At 34.8% G+C, this 17049-nt stretch overlaps 1 protein-coding gene across 1 annotated transcript in view; it reads left to right on the top strand.

The window, feature by feature from the left end:
* The window catches only part of IMPG2 (interphotoreceptor matrix proteoglycan 2), an 85020-nt gene that overhangs the window by 759 nt on the left and 67212 nt on the right, over positions 1-17049 (top strand). Inside the window, exons 2-4 of the mRNA XM_057502249.1 lie at positions 271-522; positions 10374-10540; positions 15087-15118. Coding sequence (XP_057358232.1) covers positions 271-522; positions 10374-10540; positions 15087-15118 — 451 coding nt within the window. The remainder of the gene's footprint in view (positions 1-270; positions 523-10373; positions 10541-15086; positions 15119-17049) is intronic.

Here is a 17049-nt window from a genome sequence, read left to right as displayed (position 1 = left end):
AGTAATTCATGGTTCAGACCTTACTTCTTATTTCTTGTGTTGAAATTGGATGTATACTTGACTTCAGTAACCAAAAATCTTGAAATAAAGGAGTAGGAGTTAAATGGAGGAAAGATTGAATGCTGCTTCTCCTCCATAGGTATGTGTGTCTATCATCTGAGCAGTGACCTCAAAATCCAAATGTTGCACAAATGTCAGTTTTTCTTTATTTGCTACCCTTCAATATCTATATGCATTGTCAGAAGCCTTGTTTATGCTTTCATTATGTAGCACAAACCTACTTACCTTTAGAAGAGATCCAGGAACCCAGGGTTGCAGTTACTTTTCTTCTGACTGATTTGGAATCCACAGACAATTCTCTATCTGCCGAAAAGAAACAACCTCTGGACCACAGAGAGGCTGAAAGACAGTGGCTGCTCAGAAGAAAGCGATCTACTCTGTTTCCTAATGCTGTGAAAACCTGCCCAGGTGAAAGTGTTACAGAGGCTGTGGCGAACCATGTGAAATATTTTAAAGTCCGAGGTAAGCAAACATCTAATCTCTTGGGCTGCGTGATGAAATTCAAACGTGGTTCTAATGCATTTGTTGTATCTCATAGTAATTCAACATTTGTGATGACTTACAGACTGAGCCAAATATTACCTTTCTACTACCAATGGAAAGGGGACTTGCTAAGAGTATCATTAATTATATAGCTTCAGAGGAAAGTTTTATATTATTTTAAGAGAGGAAATGGTTTAAATCTTTTAAGTACTTCAAAAATGAATGCAAGTTTATTTTATTTGGATAAATTATAATTGTTATAGTTATAATTGTTACTTCATCATAGCAATTTTCCCAAAATATACACACAGAATATATTTACCAAGGTATATTTACCAATATGGCTAATTAGTCATTTTGTGTACATGAAAACATATACATGAAAATATAATCAGTTTCTCTATAGTTTAGACATTCTGCAGATTCATGCTAGTTTATCTCTAGTTGGTACATAAAACTTTCTTCATCTGAAAAATGGCACTTCTCACAGTGGACCCTAAAACAACAAATCTGGGATTTTATTTTAGTTTTAATTAAATAGTAGTATCCTTGATCTCATACCTTTTTATTATGTGAATTCATTCCATGTTGTTTGTATTTACTAACCAAAATTGCTTTTGACCATAAGTCTCTTAAATATTTGGAAGATTCCCAAATTTTGCTCCTTGCTGTTTAAGAGCCAATAAAAAGCCATAAAATGGATGTGAGGCTAGTGAACTAAAGTGAAATCAGGCTTGTTCATTCATGCATTTAGTCTACAAATATTTACTGAACACTTACTATTTTCCCGGTACTAGTCTATATGAACCTTCAGTCTGAGCTGCCGCATTAGCTTCTCCTCTTTTATTTTCCTCTATCTTGTAATTTTTCCCCACCTTCTCCCTCACCAAAGCAAGTGCTTTTAAAATAAAAAGTTTAATACCAGATAATACATTTATTTCTATAGTTGATTTGTTTCTTAAAGTGCACAATGTATTACCTTAATTTTTTTTTTTTTGGAGTGTATTTGTATCTCTTGACTTTATTTTGGGGCTGTCAAACAGTATGAAGCAATTAGCTTTCCTTTTACTTTTTAAATGGAAATACTTTAAGCCTTTTATGTATAGGGCGTATGCCAGAATTAAATTCCACAGAGTGAGAAGAGAACAGAGGAACTGAAGATGAATGACAGTTTAAGATGCATCAAAATGATTTCTACTACCTTGAATTTTACTTTATATTATTTTTAAATAGATCTGAATATCTAGATAGCTGCTGGTTAAATAGGGAACAGGAAATAACCATTTAAGGAATGTGATTATTCCTTTTAATCGCTTTACCTTTATGTTTATAAGCTGAAAAGTTGCAATTGAAAAAGAAGCCAACAAAAGAAAAATTAATTTCTAGAGTAACTGACTTTAGAATACAGATGCTATGAATTGGGATCATTGGAAAGGGACCCGGTGAAACTAAACAGGGTTGGCAAAGTGTATCAAGATTGTAGCAATGTTGATACAGGCAGCAATTACTGTTGTAAAGAGGAGATATTTAAATTATGTTTTTGAAAATTAGGATAAATGAATATTTCAACATAGGTTTTGATTTTGAAGAGATAATTGTATTACACTCTTAGAATCAAATGTTTAGAAATTGGAGGGAGAGATGCAACTAAGAATCTTACTTCTTCACCAAGCTAATTCGATCTCATGGTTTGCCCAATTTTCCTTATAGAGAATTTGGCATCAGTTGTTAGTTGGTGTAATTTGAAAATATCTCCATTTAAGCAAGAAGCAACTGCATTTAACCTAATGATTTGTCAAAGTAAATAGATATTTAGGGTGCTTGGAGTAGAATCTAATTAATAGTAAAAAATCATATTTGAAGTTAGACCTTTTAAAATAATAGCCTTATTAAGGTACACTTTGATGGATTATAAACTGTACATATTTAAAGTGTGCAGTTTTGACAAATGTATTTACCCTTGAAATCATTTCTTCAATTAAGATTATGAATTTATCAATCACTCCCAAACATTTTCTCTTGTGCCTTTATAATCTTTTCATCCCTTCCTGACTACCTACCTCCCTTTACTCCAATACTAAGGCAACTACTAACCTACTTTCTACCATCGTGTATTGTTTGCACTTTCTACACTTTTATACACAAATGTAATCATACTATGTACTCCTTTTTAATCTGGCTTCTTTTACTCAGTAATTATTTTGAGACTCATCCATGATTTTTTTGTATCATGAGTTTGTTATCTTTTATTGTTGGGTATATTCCATTTTATGGATATACTACATTTTGGGAAGTGTTTGGGTGATTTTCAGTTACTGATAATTACAAAGAAAGCTGTCATGAACATTTGTGTACAAGTTTTTGGTGAGCATGTGCTTTCATTTCTATTGATTAGTAGGAGTGGAATGGCTGGGTCCCCTAGTATGTGTAGGTTTAACTTTTTAAGAAATTGCCAAGCTGTTTTCTAATGTGGTATTACCACCAGCATTAGGTGGTATTTTGTACTAGGATTCCAGTTTCTCTACATCTTTGCAACATTGGTATAGTCAGTCTTTTTTAACTGTGACCATTCCAGTGGATATGACATGATATCATATTTGTGGTTTTAATGCACTTAATAACTAATGACTAGTGATACTGAGCACCTTTTTCATGTGCTCGTTTGCCATTTGTATATCTTTTATGGTGAAGAGTCTTTTCACATATTTTTCTTATTTAAAAAACAATTGGGTTTGTCTTATTAATAAGCTCTAAGAATCCTTAATATATCATAAATACAAGTTCTTTGTCAGATGCATGTTTTGCATATATTTTCTCCAAATGTGTGGCTTGTCTTTTTATTTTCTTATTAATGTCTTTTGAAGAACCAAAGTTTTTAATTTTTATAAAGTCCAATTTATCAGGTTTTTTTTTTTTTTTTTAATCATGCTTGCTTTTGGTGTTGGGTCTAAGTTTGTCTTACCTAAAGTCATAAAGATTCTCTCCTATCTATTCCTGAAGAAGCTGGATAATCTTTAGGTCTTATGTTTGGTCCATGATCTACTTTGAGTTAATTTTTGTATGTGATGTATATGGATCAAAGTTAGAATTTTTGCATATGCATAGCCATTTGTTCCAGCATCATTTCTTAAAAAGATTACCCTTTTTTGCATTTGTGCCTTTGTTGGAAATCAGTTTTCTGTATATGGTGGATATATTTCTTTACTCTTTATTCTCTTCCATGGATATATTTGTGTATTTTTACACCAAGACCATTTTGTCAGGATTACTGAAAACTTTATAATAAGTCTTTGAATCAGATAGTGTAAGTTCTTCAACTTCATTCTTTTTCAGATTTGTTTGAAACAGTTATGTTAAATACTTTGTCTTCCATATACACATATATTAGAATCAGCTTGCCAATTTGTAAAAAAAGCTGGTGGAATTTTTATTGGGGTTTTGTTGAGTCAATCAATTTGGGAAGAATTGTCATTTGAACAATATCAAGTCTTAGTCTATGAACATGATATATTCCTCCATTTATTTATTTAGGTTTTCTTCAGTTTTTCTCAGCAATGTTTTGTAATTTTTAGTAAATCATACATATCTTTTTATCAGATTGATCTATTTAACTTTTCTTATGCTATTGTTAATGGTGGTTTACAAAAGTTAGTTTCTGATTGTTCTTTACTAATACATACACATATTTTTGTATGTTGACCTTTTATTCTGTAACTTTGCTAAATTCACTCACTAGTTCTAGCAGCTCTTTTTGTATATTCCTTAGGGTTTTCTACATAGATAATTATTTCATCTACAAATAAACGTCGTTGTACTTCTAATTTATATGACTTTTATTTCTTTTTCTTGCCTTACTGCACATTATCGACTGTTCTACATGCTTTGGGCTCCACAATTCTGATAGGAAAATACATTACCCTAAAAAAACACTTTGCTCCATATTGGATTTCTGTATAATGGATAGGATGCACAGCCTGAGCCCTAGTAACAGGATTAAAGACAGATTAAACACTGGCGTTTCCTTCTTTGGAATATTGTTGTCACATTTTCCTTTCCTCCACCAGTTTCCAGCGCAGGTTTTCTCTGCCAGAAGAGAAAAATTTATAGATTAGTTATCCTTTCAAAGTAGAAAGGTATCTTCAGCAGTAACTAAAGGCTACATGAAAATTGAGAATGACAGGACTAATGAACAGGTCTACTTGTATGCCACATGGTGAAGTATGTTTCATTTCTCTGTGGTGGAGTTTTGCCTTCCTTAGCACCCCTTTCCCTGGAGTTGTGCTGATTCTGCTCTTCTCTCTGCTGCCTGTAGTGTCCTCTCTAGGTTTCTTCTGTCTGTGCTACCTGAATGCTCCAGGCTCCCCTGCATTTCTCCTCTATCAAAATATGTAAGTGTTCTGAATGCTATTATTCCAAGTTAGTTAGTTAGTTGTCATATAGTTCCCAATTGGAAAGCCATTGGATAAATTAAGCATACTTGGAGGAAATTTCAGTTTTTACAATTTTCCTGCGATATAATTCACATTCAATAAAATTCATCCATTTAAAGTACAGAATTCAGTTGTTTTCTGGTATATTCACAAACATGCAACCACCACCAAACTCAGTTTGAGAACATTTCATCACTTTAAAAAGAAACTCTTTACCCTTTAGCTATCACTCTATTATCCCTCAACCTCCACTAGTCCTTTCCCCAGGCCTAAGCAACCACTAATTTACTTCCTGTCTCTATAAAATTGCCTGTTCTGGATATGTCATATAAATAACATAGTATAATATGTAGTCTGTTGTGACTGGCTTCTTCCACTTAGCATAATATTTTCAAGGTTCATCCATGTTGCAGCATGTGTCAGTAGTTTATTGTTTTTTATGGCCAAATGATAATATTATCATATGGATATACCACGTTTAGTTTATCCATTTGTCAGTCAGTTGGTGAGCATTTGGGTTGTTTTCATTTTTCTTGGGTATATACCTAGTAGTAGAATTCTGGGTCATATGGTAACTCTATGTTTAACCATATGAGAAACTGCCACATTGTTTCCCAAAGTAGCTGGAGACCATTTTACATTCCTACCAGCAATGTATAAGGGTTCTGATTTCTCCATATGTTTGTCAGCACTATGATTTTCCTTTTTTAAATAAACTATAGCCATCCTAGTAGGCATGAAGTGGTTATCTTGTAATTTTGATTTGCATTTCTCTAATGACTAATAATGTTGAACATCTTTTTATATGCTTTTTGGTCATTTGAGTATCTCCTTTCAAAGAAAGTCTTCAGATCCTTTGCCTGTTTTTTTAGTTGGGTTGTCTTGTTATTGTGTTGTAAGAGTTGCTTATATATTTGGATACAAATCCTTTATCAAAAATGAAGTATTTTTCTCTCATTCTGTGCATTGTCATTTCAATTTCTTGATGGTGTCTTTCATTCACAAAACTTTTTGATTTTTATAAGTCCAATTTATCAATTTGTTCTTCTTTTTCAAAATTGTTTTGGCTATTCCAGGTGCCTTGCAATTCCATATGAATTTTAGAATTAACTTGTCAGTTTCCATAAAGAAGTCAGCCAGTGTTGTGATAGAATTTCATTGAATATTAGGTCAGTTTGGAGATGCTGCCATCTTAACAGTTTATATCTTACAATTCATGTACTTGGAAAGTTTTTCCATTTATTAGATATTCTTCAATTTTTCAACTTTTTTTTTTTGGTTCCAGAGTATAAGTTTTTACTTTGTTAATTTATTCCTAAGTATTTTATTGTTTTTCATGCTTTTGTAAATGGAATTGTTTTCTTATATTCATTTTTGATTTATTAGTGTATATACACACATCTGACTTTTGTATATTGATCTTGACACTGCAATCTTGCTGAGCTTACCTCTTAAGCTCTAATAGTTGTTAAGTAGATTTCTTAGCTCATGTCATCTTCAAATAGAGATAATTTTACTTCTTCCTTTCCAATTTTGATGCCTTTTCTTTTCTTTTCTTACCTAATTGCCCTGGCTAAAACCACTTACTCCCCAACTTTCCTTACTGAGGTTTAGTAGATTTTCCTAAATAAATGCTTCCTCACTTGTTGTATGCCCTTAGGACTGTTTTCAGATAATTTAAATGGTTGGTTTTAAGATAATTTTCACCAGTTTTCCTGGGAAGTGAGTTCATATAACTCCCTACACTCATGCTTGAATTAGAACTCTGGGAATTGTATTTTAATATAGACTGCTAGATAGAAAATGATTAAGCTTAACTTAAAAGAACACATTACTGATGAAGATATTTTGGATCAAACATTGAACTACTGAGAGCTTTATGTAGTTGGTGGGGGACATCCCCAAAGCATAATTTGTAGGAGACAGCATATGCTATTCTTCTGTGAATCTATGAGAGAGGCCAAGAGAAGGCCTACTGTGAAACCTAATAGGATTTCTGTTGCTTCTGGATGCTCCAGCTTTTATTCAGTACATAATAATGTTGTTCTAAGAGTATGAAAACTTTTAAACACACAGAATAGTTGAAAGAATTGTGTCATGAACACCATATTAACCACATAGCTCTATGATTAACATTTTATATTTGCTTCATCACGTATCTATCCAACCACCCTATTTCTTAGATATATTTCATAAGTTAAAAATATCAATACATTTCCCTCTAGACACTTCAGCATGCTTAGTATTTGTTTACTTTTTTAAAGGAGAAATTTACATAGAGTGAAATGCAGGAGCAATCTTACATTTTGACTAACACGCATTCTGGTGTAACCCAAACCTCTCAATTTTAGGACAGTATCACCCCAGAAAGTTTCCTTACACTCCTTTCCAGACAACCTGCCTCTACCTTTCAGCCGTCAGGCAACAACTTTTCTAATTTTTTTAAACCACAGCTTAGTTTTACCTATTTAAGAGTTATATAAATAGACTAGTATTTATTCTTTTGTGTAAGGCTTCTTTCACTCAAGCCTTTTGAGATTCATCTGTGTTTTTGCATGAATTAGTAATTTGTTCCTTTTGATTGCATTGTATGACCATTTGTTTATTTAATTTCCTGTTCATGGATACCTGGATTGTTTTCATATTTCAGTTATGAATAAAGCTGCTCTGGCATTGAACGTAAGTCTTTCTGTGGGTATACTTCTCAAATACCTAAGAGGGGTACTGCTGAGTCATAAGTTTGATGTATGTTTAGTTTTATAGGAAACTATCAGTATTTTACACTCTTACCAAAATTGAAGGTTCTGGTTGCTCCATATCCTTGCTAAAATTTGGTGTTATCCATGTAAAAAATTTCAGTCATTCTGGTTCATGTGTGGGTGCTTTAATTTGCATTTTCTAAATATGAACGATAGTAAGTACTTTTTCACATACTCATTGGCTATTTGTAGCTCTTCCTTTGTAAATTTTCTGTTCTAGTCTTTTGCATGTTTGTTAAATTGGATTGTTTTCCTTTTTATTAGGGAGTTGTAGAAATTCCTGAAATATCCCAAATATCAGTTCTGTGTCAGATATATGTATATTGAATATTTTCTGCTAAAAGTAGTATGCCTTGCCTATTCATTTTTATTAATAGTGTCTGATGAACAGAAGCTTTTAGTTTTGATGAGTTTTGTCTTTTTTTTCTTTTGAAGTTTTTGCTTTCTGTGTACTGCCTGATATCTTTGCCTATTCTCACATCATACAGATATTCTTCTGTGTTTTCTTTTAGGACCTTCATATTACTAGCTTTCATATTTCAAACTATTATTTGTGTATAATGTGAAGAAGTTATTGAGATTTATTTTTTCCCTATAGATACGTAGCTATTCATATTTAAAATGTTTTTTGAATTCTCTTTGAATCACCTCATTTCATAAGCAGGCCTCATAGACAGTCACTTTTTGTTTGTTGATACCAACCAGACTTTCACCTTGGCATTGTTTTCTGGTATGACTAAAACGAATTTGGAAGTTTTAAGAAGAAAGGAGGAACTGTGAATCTACAAACGGTCAGCTCTGCCTCAGTCAGTGCTTTGTTTTATGCTGTTGGATCAAAAGTTCCAAAGAGCAGTAATAAGAATACAGTTAGTTCACTGAAAGAGAAACTCAGTTTGCAACCAAAGGTTCAGTTAAATTCTGAAACAATCAACTGATAGAGAAATTTAGAAAATTCATGTATTTCACTCTGTTAAAGCTTGAGTTGTTTTTTAGCTTGGACTCTCCTCTTCCATAAAACAACTGTCAGACAACCAGATACCAATTTGATAATAATATTTGATATTCATGTAGCACTATGTAGTTTATAAAATACTCTCACAGATAAGGAAAATAAGGCAGTAATTTTTCATCCCATTAAAAAAGAGAAAGGAGAACATTGAAGCATTGAATGGGTAGATGAGTTATCCATGATTATCAAGCTATGTAGTACATGGTAAGGCTAGTGCTAGATTTTAGCCCAAAGTCTTCTCACTGTGAGTTCATGGGCTCTACCTCAATATGCTGCTAGATGAATATTCAACCTTCTTGAGATGAAAAACAATTACCTTGTTCTCTGTCCATTTATATATTTCTCCACCACTCTTGTTTTCCCTCCCATCACAATCTCTCTAATGTCCACTGTGTCTGGCATGTGGCCACTGAAATAGTTACAGGATGGGAATACACTCAGTCCCATACAAAACGGGCAGCAAGCCTGTTTAGCATGCTTTCAGATTTGATGTTTTAGAAAAATTTTGAATTAATTTCTATTTTAACACAGCAGTACATTTCTCATGAATATCATTTTCTATTACTTTTAGTTCTTATATCCTTTTTAATTAATGTTTCAATTTTTGGAGAAGTTTTAGGCTTACAGAAAAACTGAAGTGCAGAGAGTTACCTGTATATACTGCCACCCTACCAGACACACACATCTTCCTCTCTTATTGATATCGTGTATTAGTGTGGTGCATTTGTTACAGATGATGAACCAATATTGACACATTCTTATCTAAAGCTCATATCTTACACTAGAGTTATGTTGTATATATTATTACTTTTGACAGATGTGTAGTGGCATATATTTGTTATTACAGTATCATGCAGAGTAGTTTCACTGCCCTAAAAGTCCACTGTGCTGTGCTCCACCTCTTCATCTCTCCCTCTTCTCAACCCCTGGCAAACACTGATCTTTTTACAATTTCCATAGTTTTGCCTTTTCCAGATGTTATATTGTTGAAATACTACAGTATGTAGCTTTTATTTTTTGGTATCATTAATCTACAATTACATGAGGAACATTATGTTTACTAGACCCCCCCTTCACCAAGTCCCCCCCACATACCCCATTAGTCACTGTCCATCAGTGTAGTGAGATGCTGTAAAATCACTACTTGTCTTCTCTGTGTTGCACAGCCCTCCCCGAGTATGTAGCTTTTTAAGATTGGCTTCTTTTACTTAGCAATATACATTTAAATCTTTTCAAGGCATTAAACCTAATTTCTTTTTATCACCGAATAACATTCCATTGTATTGATGCACCACAGTTTGTTTATCCATTCACCTATTGGAGTATACTCAACATCAGCTCCACTTTTGTAAGGCATAAACATGGATTTTTTTTAAGAGATGGGGAAAAATCCTGCCTCAGTTTCCTTTGCAAGGGAAGGGAGTGGAAAGTACAAATTCTCTTCAGATCTGAAAAGTTTAAATGAGACATACTTAAACAGAAGGGCTCTGATGGAGAATCATTCCCATGTCCGTACAGAAAGTACACTGTGGCAAGACTGCTTTGGAAATCTGAATAAACAGTTCCATGATCATTGTGAGAACCCCAAAGTGCATTTGCTTCAATAAAAACACTTCTCTGTCTGTTTTCCAGTGTGTCAGGAAGCTGTCTGGGAAGCCTTCAGGACTTTTTGGGATCGACTTCCTGGGCAGGATGAATATCATTACTGGATGAATTTGTGTGAGGATGGAATCACAACTGTATTAGAAATGGGCACAAACTTTAGTCAGTCTGTGGAACACAGAAGCTTAATTACAAAGGTAAGTACAGCAACGAGAGAAAGAATTGCTGGACTGTTGTAGGAGTGTGTCTACACAGCTGAGGCCTAAAGGAAGAAGGAGCAAACACCACATCCCTGCATCACTCTTATTGCATTAGGCGGAGTGAGCTGCCGGAGGGTGTGCCTGGGTCTTTGAACCCGTAGCTCTGGCTTTTATAATAAACAATGTTAACTCAGTAAGAGCTTCAGGCTTGCTTATAAATGTATATTTGAAAATAACATTCAGCAAAGATTTTGGCTAAGAATATAAATCTGTGAGGGTCAAACATTCTTGCAAAGTTTTGTATGTTACCAGACTAGATACCAATGACTCTAAGATAGGTATAGTTCACTGAAAATATGTTAAGTAAAGTATGCTTCTAATTAATGAGTTTGCTTACTTGTTTTCTTTGTTTTAGACTGTTTCTTCTTAGCCAAAAATAAATAGCATGCGTATAGACAAATTACCTGCCCATCTTCCTCGTTTTAAGTAGTATGTATATATTCATGTCAAGAAAATGAAATTGTTTAGAAATATATGGTAAATTGATCATACTATCTGATATGCCTCCTATCTTCTTGTCCATGTGTTCAAGTCTTAAATGTCCTCAGTTCAGATGTAACCTCTCTTGTGAGGAATCAACCCCCAGCTTAGCAGATTTTATTCCCACAATTCTTTGAAGTCTCATAATTAGTCATTCTTTAATGTACTTTTTATATTTCATTATTATTAGTTGTATATGTTTTTATATATACTAATTCCTCTGTTAGACTATGGGATGGACAAAAATTATACATTATTTGTGCACTTATGCATTCCCATGATAAAGTACATATGCAGTAGATAATTGTTGAAATAAAAATTTATAAGCAATAGCTGTGATGTCTTTTTTCTATTTGTTGCAATGTATAAACGTTATGGAAGGTATTTAAATACTGATGCTAAGTATTATATACTTTAGAGAGACTGAGGAAAAATTTATTGACTGAATAACTGAGCTACTTTTTTTGGTCTTAATAAAATTACACTAGTACATCTTTTTTTTTTTATTAAGTTATCATTGATATACAATCTTATAAAGGTTTCACATGAGCAGCATTGTGGTTATTACATTCACCCATATTATCAAGTCCCCCCACACACACTCCATTGCAGTCCCTGTCCATCAGCATACTAAGATGCTATAGAGTCACTACGTCACTACTTGTCTTCTCTGTGCTACACTGTCTTCCCCATGATTCCCCCCACACCATGTGTACTAATCATAATACCTCTCAATCCCCTTCTCCCTCCCTCCCCGCTCATCCTCCCACACCCCTTCCCTTTGGTAACTGCTAGTTCCTGCTTGGAGTCTGTTTCTGTTTTGTTCCCGCTGTTTCGCTTCATTGTTATACTCCACAAATGAGGGATATCATTTGGTACTTGTCTTTCTCCACCTGGCTTATTTCACTGAGCATAATACCCTCCAGCTCCATCATGTTGTTGCAAATGGCAGAATTTGTTTTCTTCTTATGGCTGAATAATATTCCATTGTGTATATGTACCACGTCTTCTTTATCCATTCATCTATTGATGGACATTTAGGTTGCTTCCAAGTCTTGGCTATTGTAAATAGTGCTGCGATAAACATAGCAGTGTATATGTCTTTTTGAATCTGAGATCTTGTTTCCTTTGAGTAAATTCCTAGGAGTGGAATTCCTGGGTCAAATGGTCTTTCTATTTTTAGTTTTTTGAGGAACCTGCATACTGCTTTCCACAATGGTTGAACTTATTTACATTTCCACCAACAGTGTAGGAAGTTCCTCTTTACCCATATCCTTGCCAGTATTTGTTGTTGTCTGTCTTTGGATGTTGGCCATTCTAACTCGTGTGAGGTGATACCTCATTATGGTTTTAATTTGCATTTCCCTGATTAGTGATGTGGAGCATCTTTTCATGTGCCTGTTGGCCATTTGAATTTCTTCTTTAGAGAAGTGTCTGTTCACATCCTCTGCCCATTTATTAATTGGGTTATTTGCTTTTTGGGTGTTGAGACATGTGAGTTCCTTATATATTTTGTATGTTAACCCCTTATCAGATATATCGTTTATGAATATATTCTCTCATACTGTAGGGTGCCTTTTTTTTCTACTGATGGCGTCCTTTGTGTATAGAAGCTTCTTAGTTTGATGTTAGACTAGAACATCCTAAAGTAATACAGTATATTGGCCTAGTTTTTCTACTTTAAAAATTGTATTACCAGTAGAGGCATGTTACTAATTTCTTTTAACATTTGTTCCTTCAAAGGAATGATCTCACTAATTGGAGGAAAGTTGGAGAGATAAGGATGGTCTGGTAAACATGGGTGGACCCAAGACAAATTTTGCAGGGTTATAAACATTTTGAAGGTGTGCAGGCTTTTGTGTGTTTTAGAATGAACTCAACTTTTAATCGTGACACCTTACATTTTAAGCCAAGATAATATATATTTTTCTTCTGAAACGTTTTTAACTGCTTAGAATTAATAATTATGAGAGTAGTTATGGTATGTGCAATATCTGCCATGTTCCAGGCCATGTATTAAGCCCATGGAAAACCTTGTATCTCATAAGCAGCAACTGTACAAGGAGAAGTAATGTCCCCAGTTTATACTGAGAACATTAAGCATCAGAGTTATTAAATTCCTTTTCCTAGATCACAAAACCGGATGTATTGGCACTTAAATCCAAACCCAGTTCTCTTTTCCAAAATTTATGTTCTTACCCCTATATGGTTGAGCCTCCCTTCCCAATCGTTACCAGGTTTGCAAATTGCAGTGGTTAATATGGATTACTTATTTAATTAAATACACATACACACATATATTTGCATATTTATGTCAGCGTTGTCCATCTCAGTGTGTCCACCATATAGGATTAGCCTATAGAGCAGCAAATATATATGATGCAGAGTTAGTATTACCATAACAACAGCCTCTTGTGGTGTTACACTGGAAGGTTTCTTTTGCCAGTGGGACTTCCAGTGATCTAATATTTGAAGGCATAGGAAATATACTTTCTACTATTATTTAGTAGGACATTCAGACAAAGAGGGTGATGTGTTGCCTAGATTGAGTCTTAAATAACAAGTACATGTTAGCTAAATGAGGAGAAGTTTGGGATGGATATTCTAGACAGAAGAGACAGCATGAGCCAAGTGTTTGTAGGGAATGGCTTGGGCCAATGTATCAGAAAGGTAGACTAAGAGGTGACAGGAGATCAGACTGGAAGAGTGGATAACTTAACAAGGTTGGATTTAACTCTAGATGATAGAAAAACATGAAGGATTGTAAGTAGGCTATTCACAGGGGCTGATTGCAGTTTTGAATTTTAAAAAGGTCATTATGGTTTCTATATACCGTAGGATGGATTAGAGGGGATGAGACTGTGTCAGAGAGACTGGTCACCACTCCAGGCCTGAGGGGATGAGAGTCCTAACTTACACCGTGAGATAGAAAAAGGGAATAGGAGGGATATAGGTAAGAAAAAAGATTCATAGTACTCTGTGAGGGAGTGAATGGGAGTATGGTAGGGTGAAGGAATGGCCCAGGAAACCTCCCAGTTTCTAGCGTGGAGGACTATGGCGAAGAACTCTGGCAGACAAGAAACTTTGTCAGTGTTAGGTGGGAGAATGAGTTCATGTTTGATTGTGTTGTTTGAGCCATCTGTGAAATGTAAATTGATTGATATTTAGCTATGAAGCTAAGGAGAATGGTTTGGGTTATAGATATAGCTACAGGAATCACCAGCCTTGAGGTAGCAATTGAAACCATAAGAATGTGTGAGATTATCTAGAAGACTCTGTAGATAGAGTAGCAGTGAGTTATTTATAAATATCATGAGAGTTATTTAAAGTAATAGTATCTCCTTTTTCAGATGAGGGAGCTGAAGACCAGCACCAGAGAGATTAGGGAATTTGCCTCCATAGCTAAGCACGAGAAAATGGGACTTAAAGCTAGGTCTTCTGATTCTAAGTTAGTGTTCTTTTTATCATATTCGTCTCAGACTAGAGCCACTGATTTAGAGGAAACTTGGGGACAGTTTGCCTTTGAATGCCCCAGAGGAATAATTCAATGATTGATACAACTTATGTTTTTGTCTGAATGCTGGAGAAATATATTTAGTAGTTATTTTATCCTCATGTTTACATTATTCTAGGGTAAGAGTTTGTATAAATATGTTAGATCACAAAATACTTTAATCTATGGAAGGTTAATGTAAAACTCTACCAATCTCTAATTTATAGGTTTTTTGGAATGATTAACAGGTAAAGTGTGCCAATCTGTGCCCATTAAGAGAGAGCACAGGAACTTTTGGGCACATAAACAGACTGTCGAGATAGTCCCTCAGTCACAAAACAAACTTGGCATCATTAGTAGTTTGCTTTAACTATTTGTCTAACCATAGGGAATAATAACATAGATTCTAGAATGTTAGGGCATGTGTGTTCTCTATGCAATAAATTTTATTTACTGCTTAATAACTGTCATTAACTCATACAGTTATTTTTATATCTTTATTTTTCTTAGAAACTGATGTATGCAAAAGAAACTGTAAGAAGGTGAGTGTCTTTTTTTCCCCCTAAATTCATGTTTGGCAACAGAGATGTGTTATACCTTCTCCAAGACTCACCCCAAATTTAATGGTCCCTTTCAGTTTTCTTGCCAGTTCCTGCAATGACCAGGCCTGTGATAAGTCCCAAATGCTTTTCCTTGTCTTGGGGCCACCTGCCTTTCAAAACTAGTACCACAGCCTCTGTGCTTGTTTACTGTCTGACCTTACCAGGAGGCCAACTTGATTCTCTCTTGGATGGGAAAATAGGTTTCTGGAAATGAAATATGAAATGACTACTGTTGTTGAGGCTTATAGGCTAATAGTAAAATTGTTATGAGATGGTACACTTTAGCTGAGGGTAGTTGATTAAATGATGGGGAGGATGTGAGTGGTCACTTTACTTGAAACATAGGAATAGTACAACCTTGATGAACTCTCCAGTATTTTGATTCTTGGACCTATTGGCCTTTAGACTTGGGGGGTTTAATGTCATGTCTGGTCCCTGAGCAGTAGCAGTCAAAGCACATGAAATGAGAGGGATTTTGAGCCTATAGGTGCTTAAGATTTCCAAGTCTATCCATACTTCGTATACCTAAATTATGCCAGCATGTGGGTGATTGTATAGAAAAGCACCACTGGGACATACAGTCCAGGTCAGAGTCCAGAATTTTGCCTCAAATTAGAGGGAAAGACAGACTGAGAAATGAAGTAGGTGGGTCATTGTCTAGAGATCCAGCCTCAGCAGCGAAGTCCAGGCAAAGGCATAGTTGGAGTACACATGTGGGCAGCAGTGGGGTATATATGTAGGTTTTAAATCAAACACAAGTAAAGAGGAGGGAAGTGAGACTTGGTGTGGTCTTTCTCATTTCTATAGCTAATATTGCCATTGGGTCCCTTCTGGGGCCTTGGATTGAGCACCTACTTAGATGTGGGGCCATACAGTTTCTTGAGTTTGGTTTCTTCATCACTGAAGCAGCGATTGAAGATTTCTTATGATTGTCACTGCAACACACAGGCAGGGGACTGAATACTTCAGTGAGTCCCACCAATCCCAGTAATCTTAAGGGTTGTAACTAATGAAAATGGTAGCACATTTCACACCTCTTATTTGGTTAAGAAGTGTATGAATATCATAATACAGATGGCAGTTAGCCTGGAAGAAGCTTTGAAATCTGCTTGTGGAAGTGGATGTTGGAAAGGTAGTGGCTTATGAGTTACTGTCAAGTGGTGGAAGGAGAGTTATCTGAATAGGATGGAAAGTTGTAACACCATATGAGGATTCATGTGGCTCATAACAGGTGGGGGAAGCTGGAAGATGTTTGAGGTGTAGTGCATGTTTTCAATATTCTTATGTGGCTCACTTCAACTAGGTGCAGTTTTCTGCATTCACTTAGTGTTTCTCACAGGGAAATTGTGTGTAAGTAAGGGAGAGATTTGCATTATGCCCAATTATTTCCTGATACATTAATCACATTGAAACAAATTCACAAATAACCATTATAGTAAAAATGACTGTATCATATATTTTTGTTGATAAGACAGTCTGTAATAGGTATAATGGGGACCCAAAATATTATTCGTTATTTTCAGAAAATCAGGTTTGTATAAAAATAGCAATAAATATGAACTGAAATATAAGTGAACTTCAAGAATTTTAGTATATATCCTTCCCATGAAACTAGAGCAGAGCAGGGTGGGATATGGTGAAGACTGTCAGGTGTGGTAAGTTGCTAGAAGGGGTACTATGGGGTTAGGTAACACTGGGAGAAAAACCATGGGAGTGGGCTGAGAATTCACAGAGCCCATCTTCCTCCAGCTTGAGTACTATAGTGATCCATTAAAACCCTTAATTTGCCCATCAAATTAATTTTTATGATTTTTTCAATTTCTCTTACATTCTTTGCATTGAGATTCTTATTTTAGTTTTTTTGCTGCTGT

This window comes from Manis pentadactyla, chromosome 1 (assembly GCF_030020395.1).
Source record: "Manis pentadactyla isolate mManPen7 chromosome 1, mManPen7.hap1, whole genome shotgun sequence".
Classification (NCBI taxonomy): Eukaryota; Metazoa; Chordata; class Mammalia; order Pholidota; family Manidae; genus Manis; species Manis pentadactyla.
The sequence above is the reverse complement of the archived record's forward strand: the minus strand, read 5'-3'. Positions and strand labels throughout refer to the sequence as shown.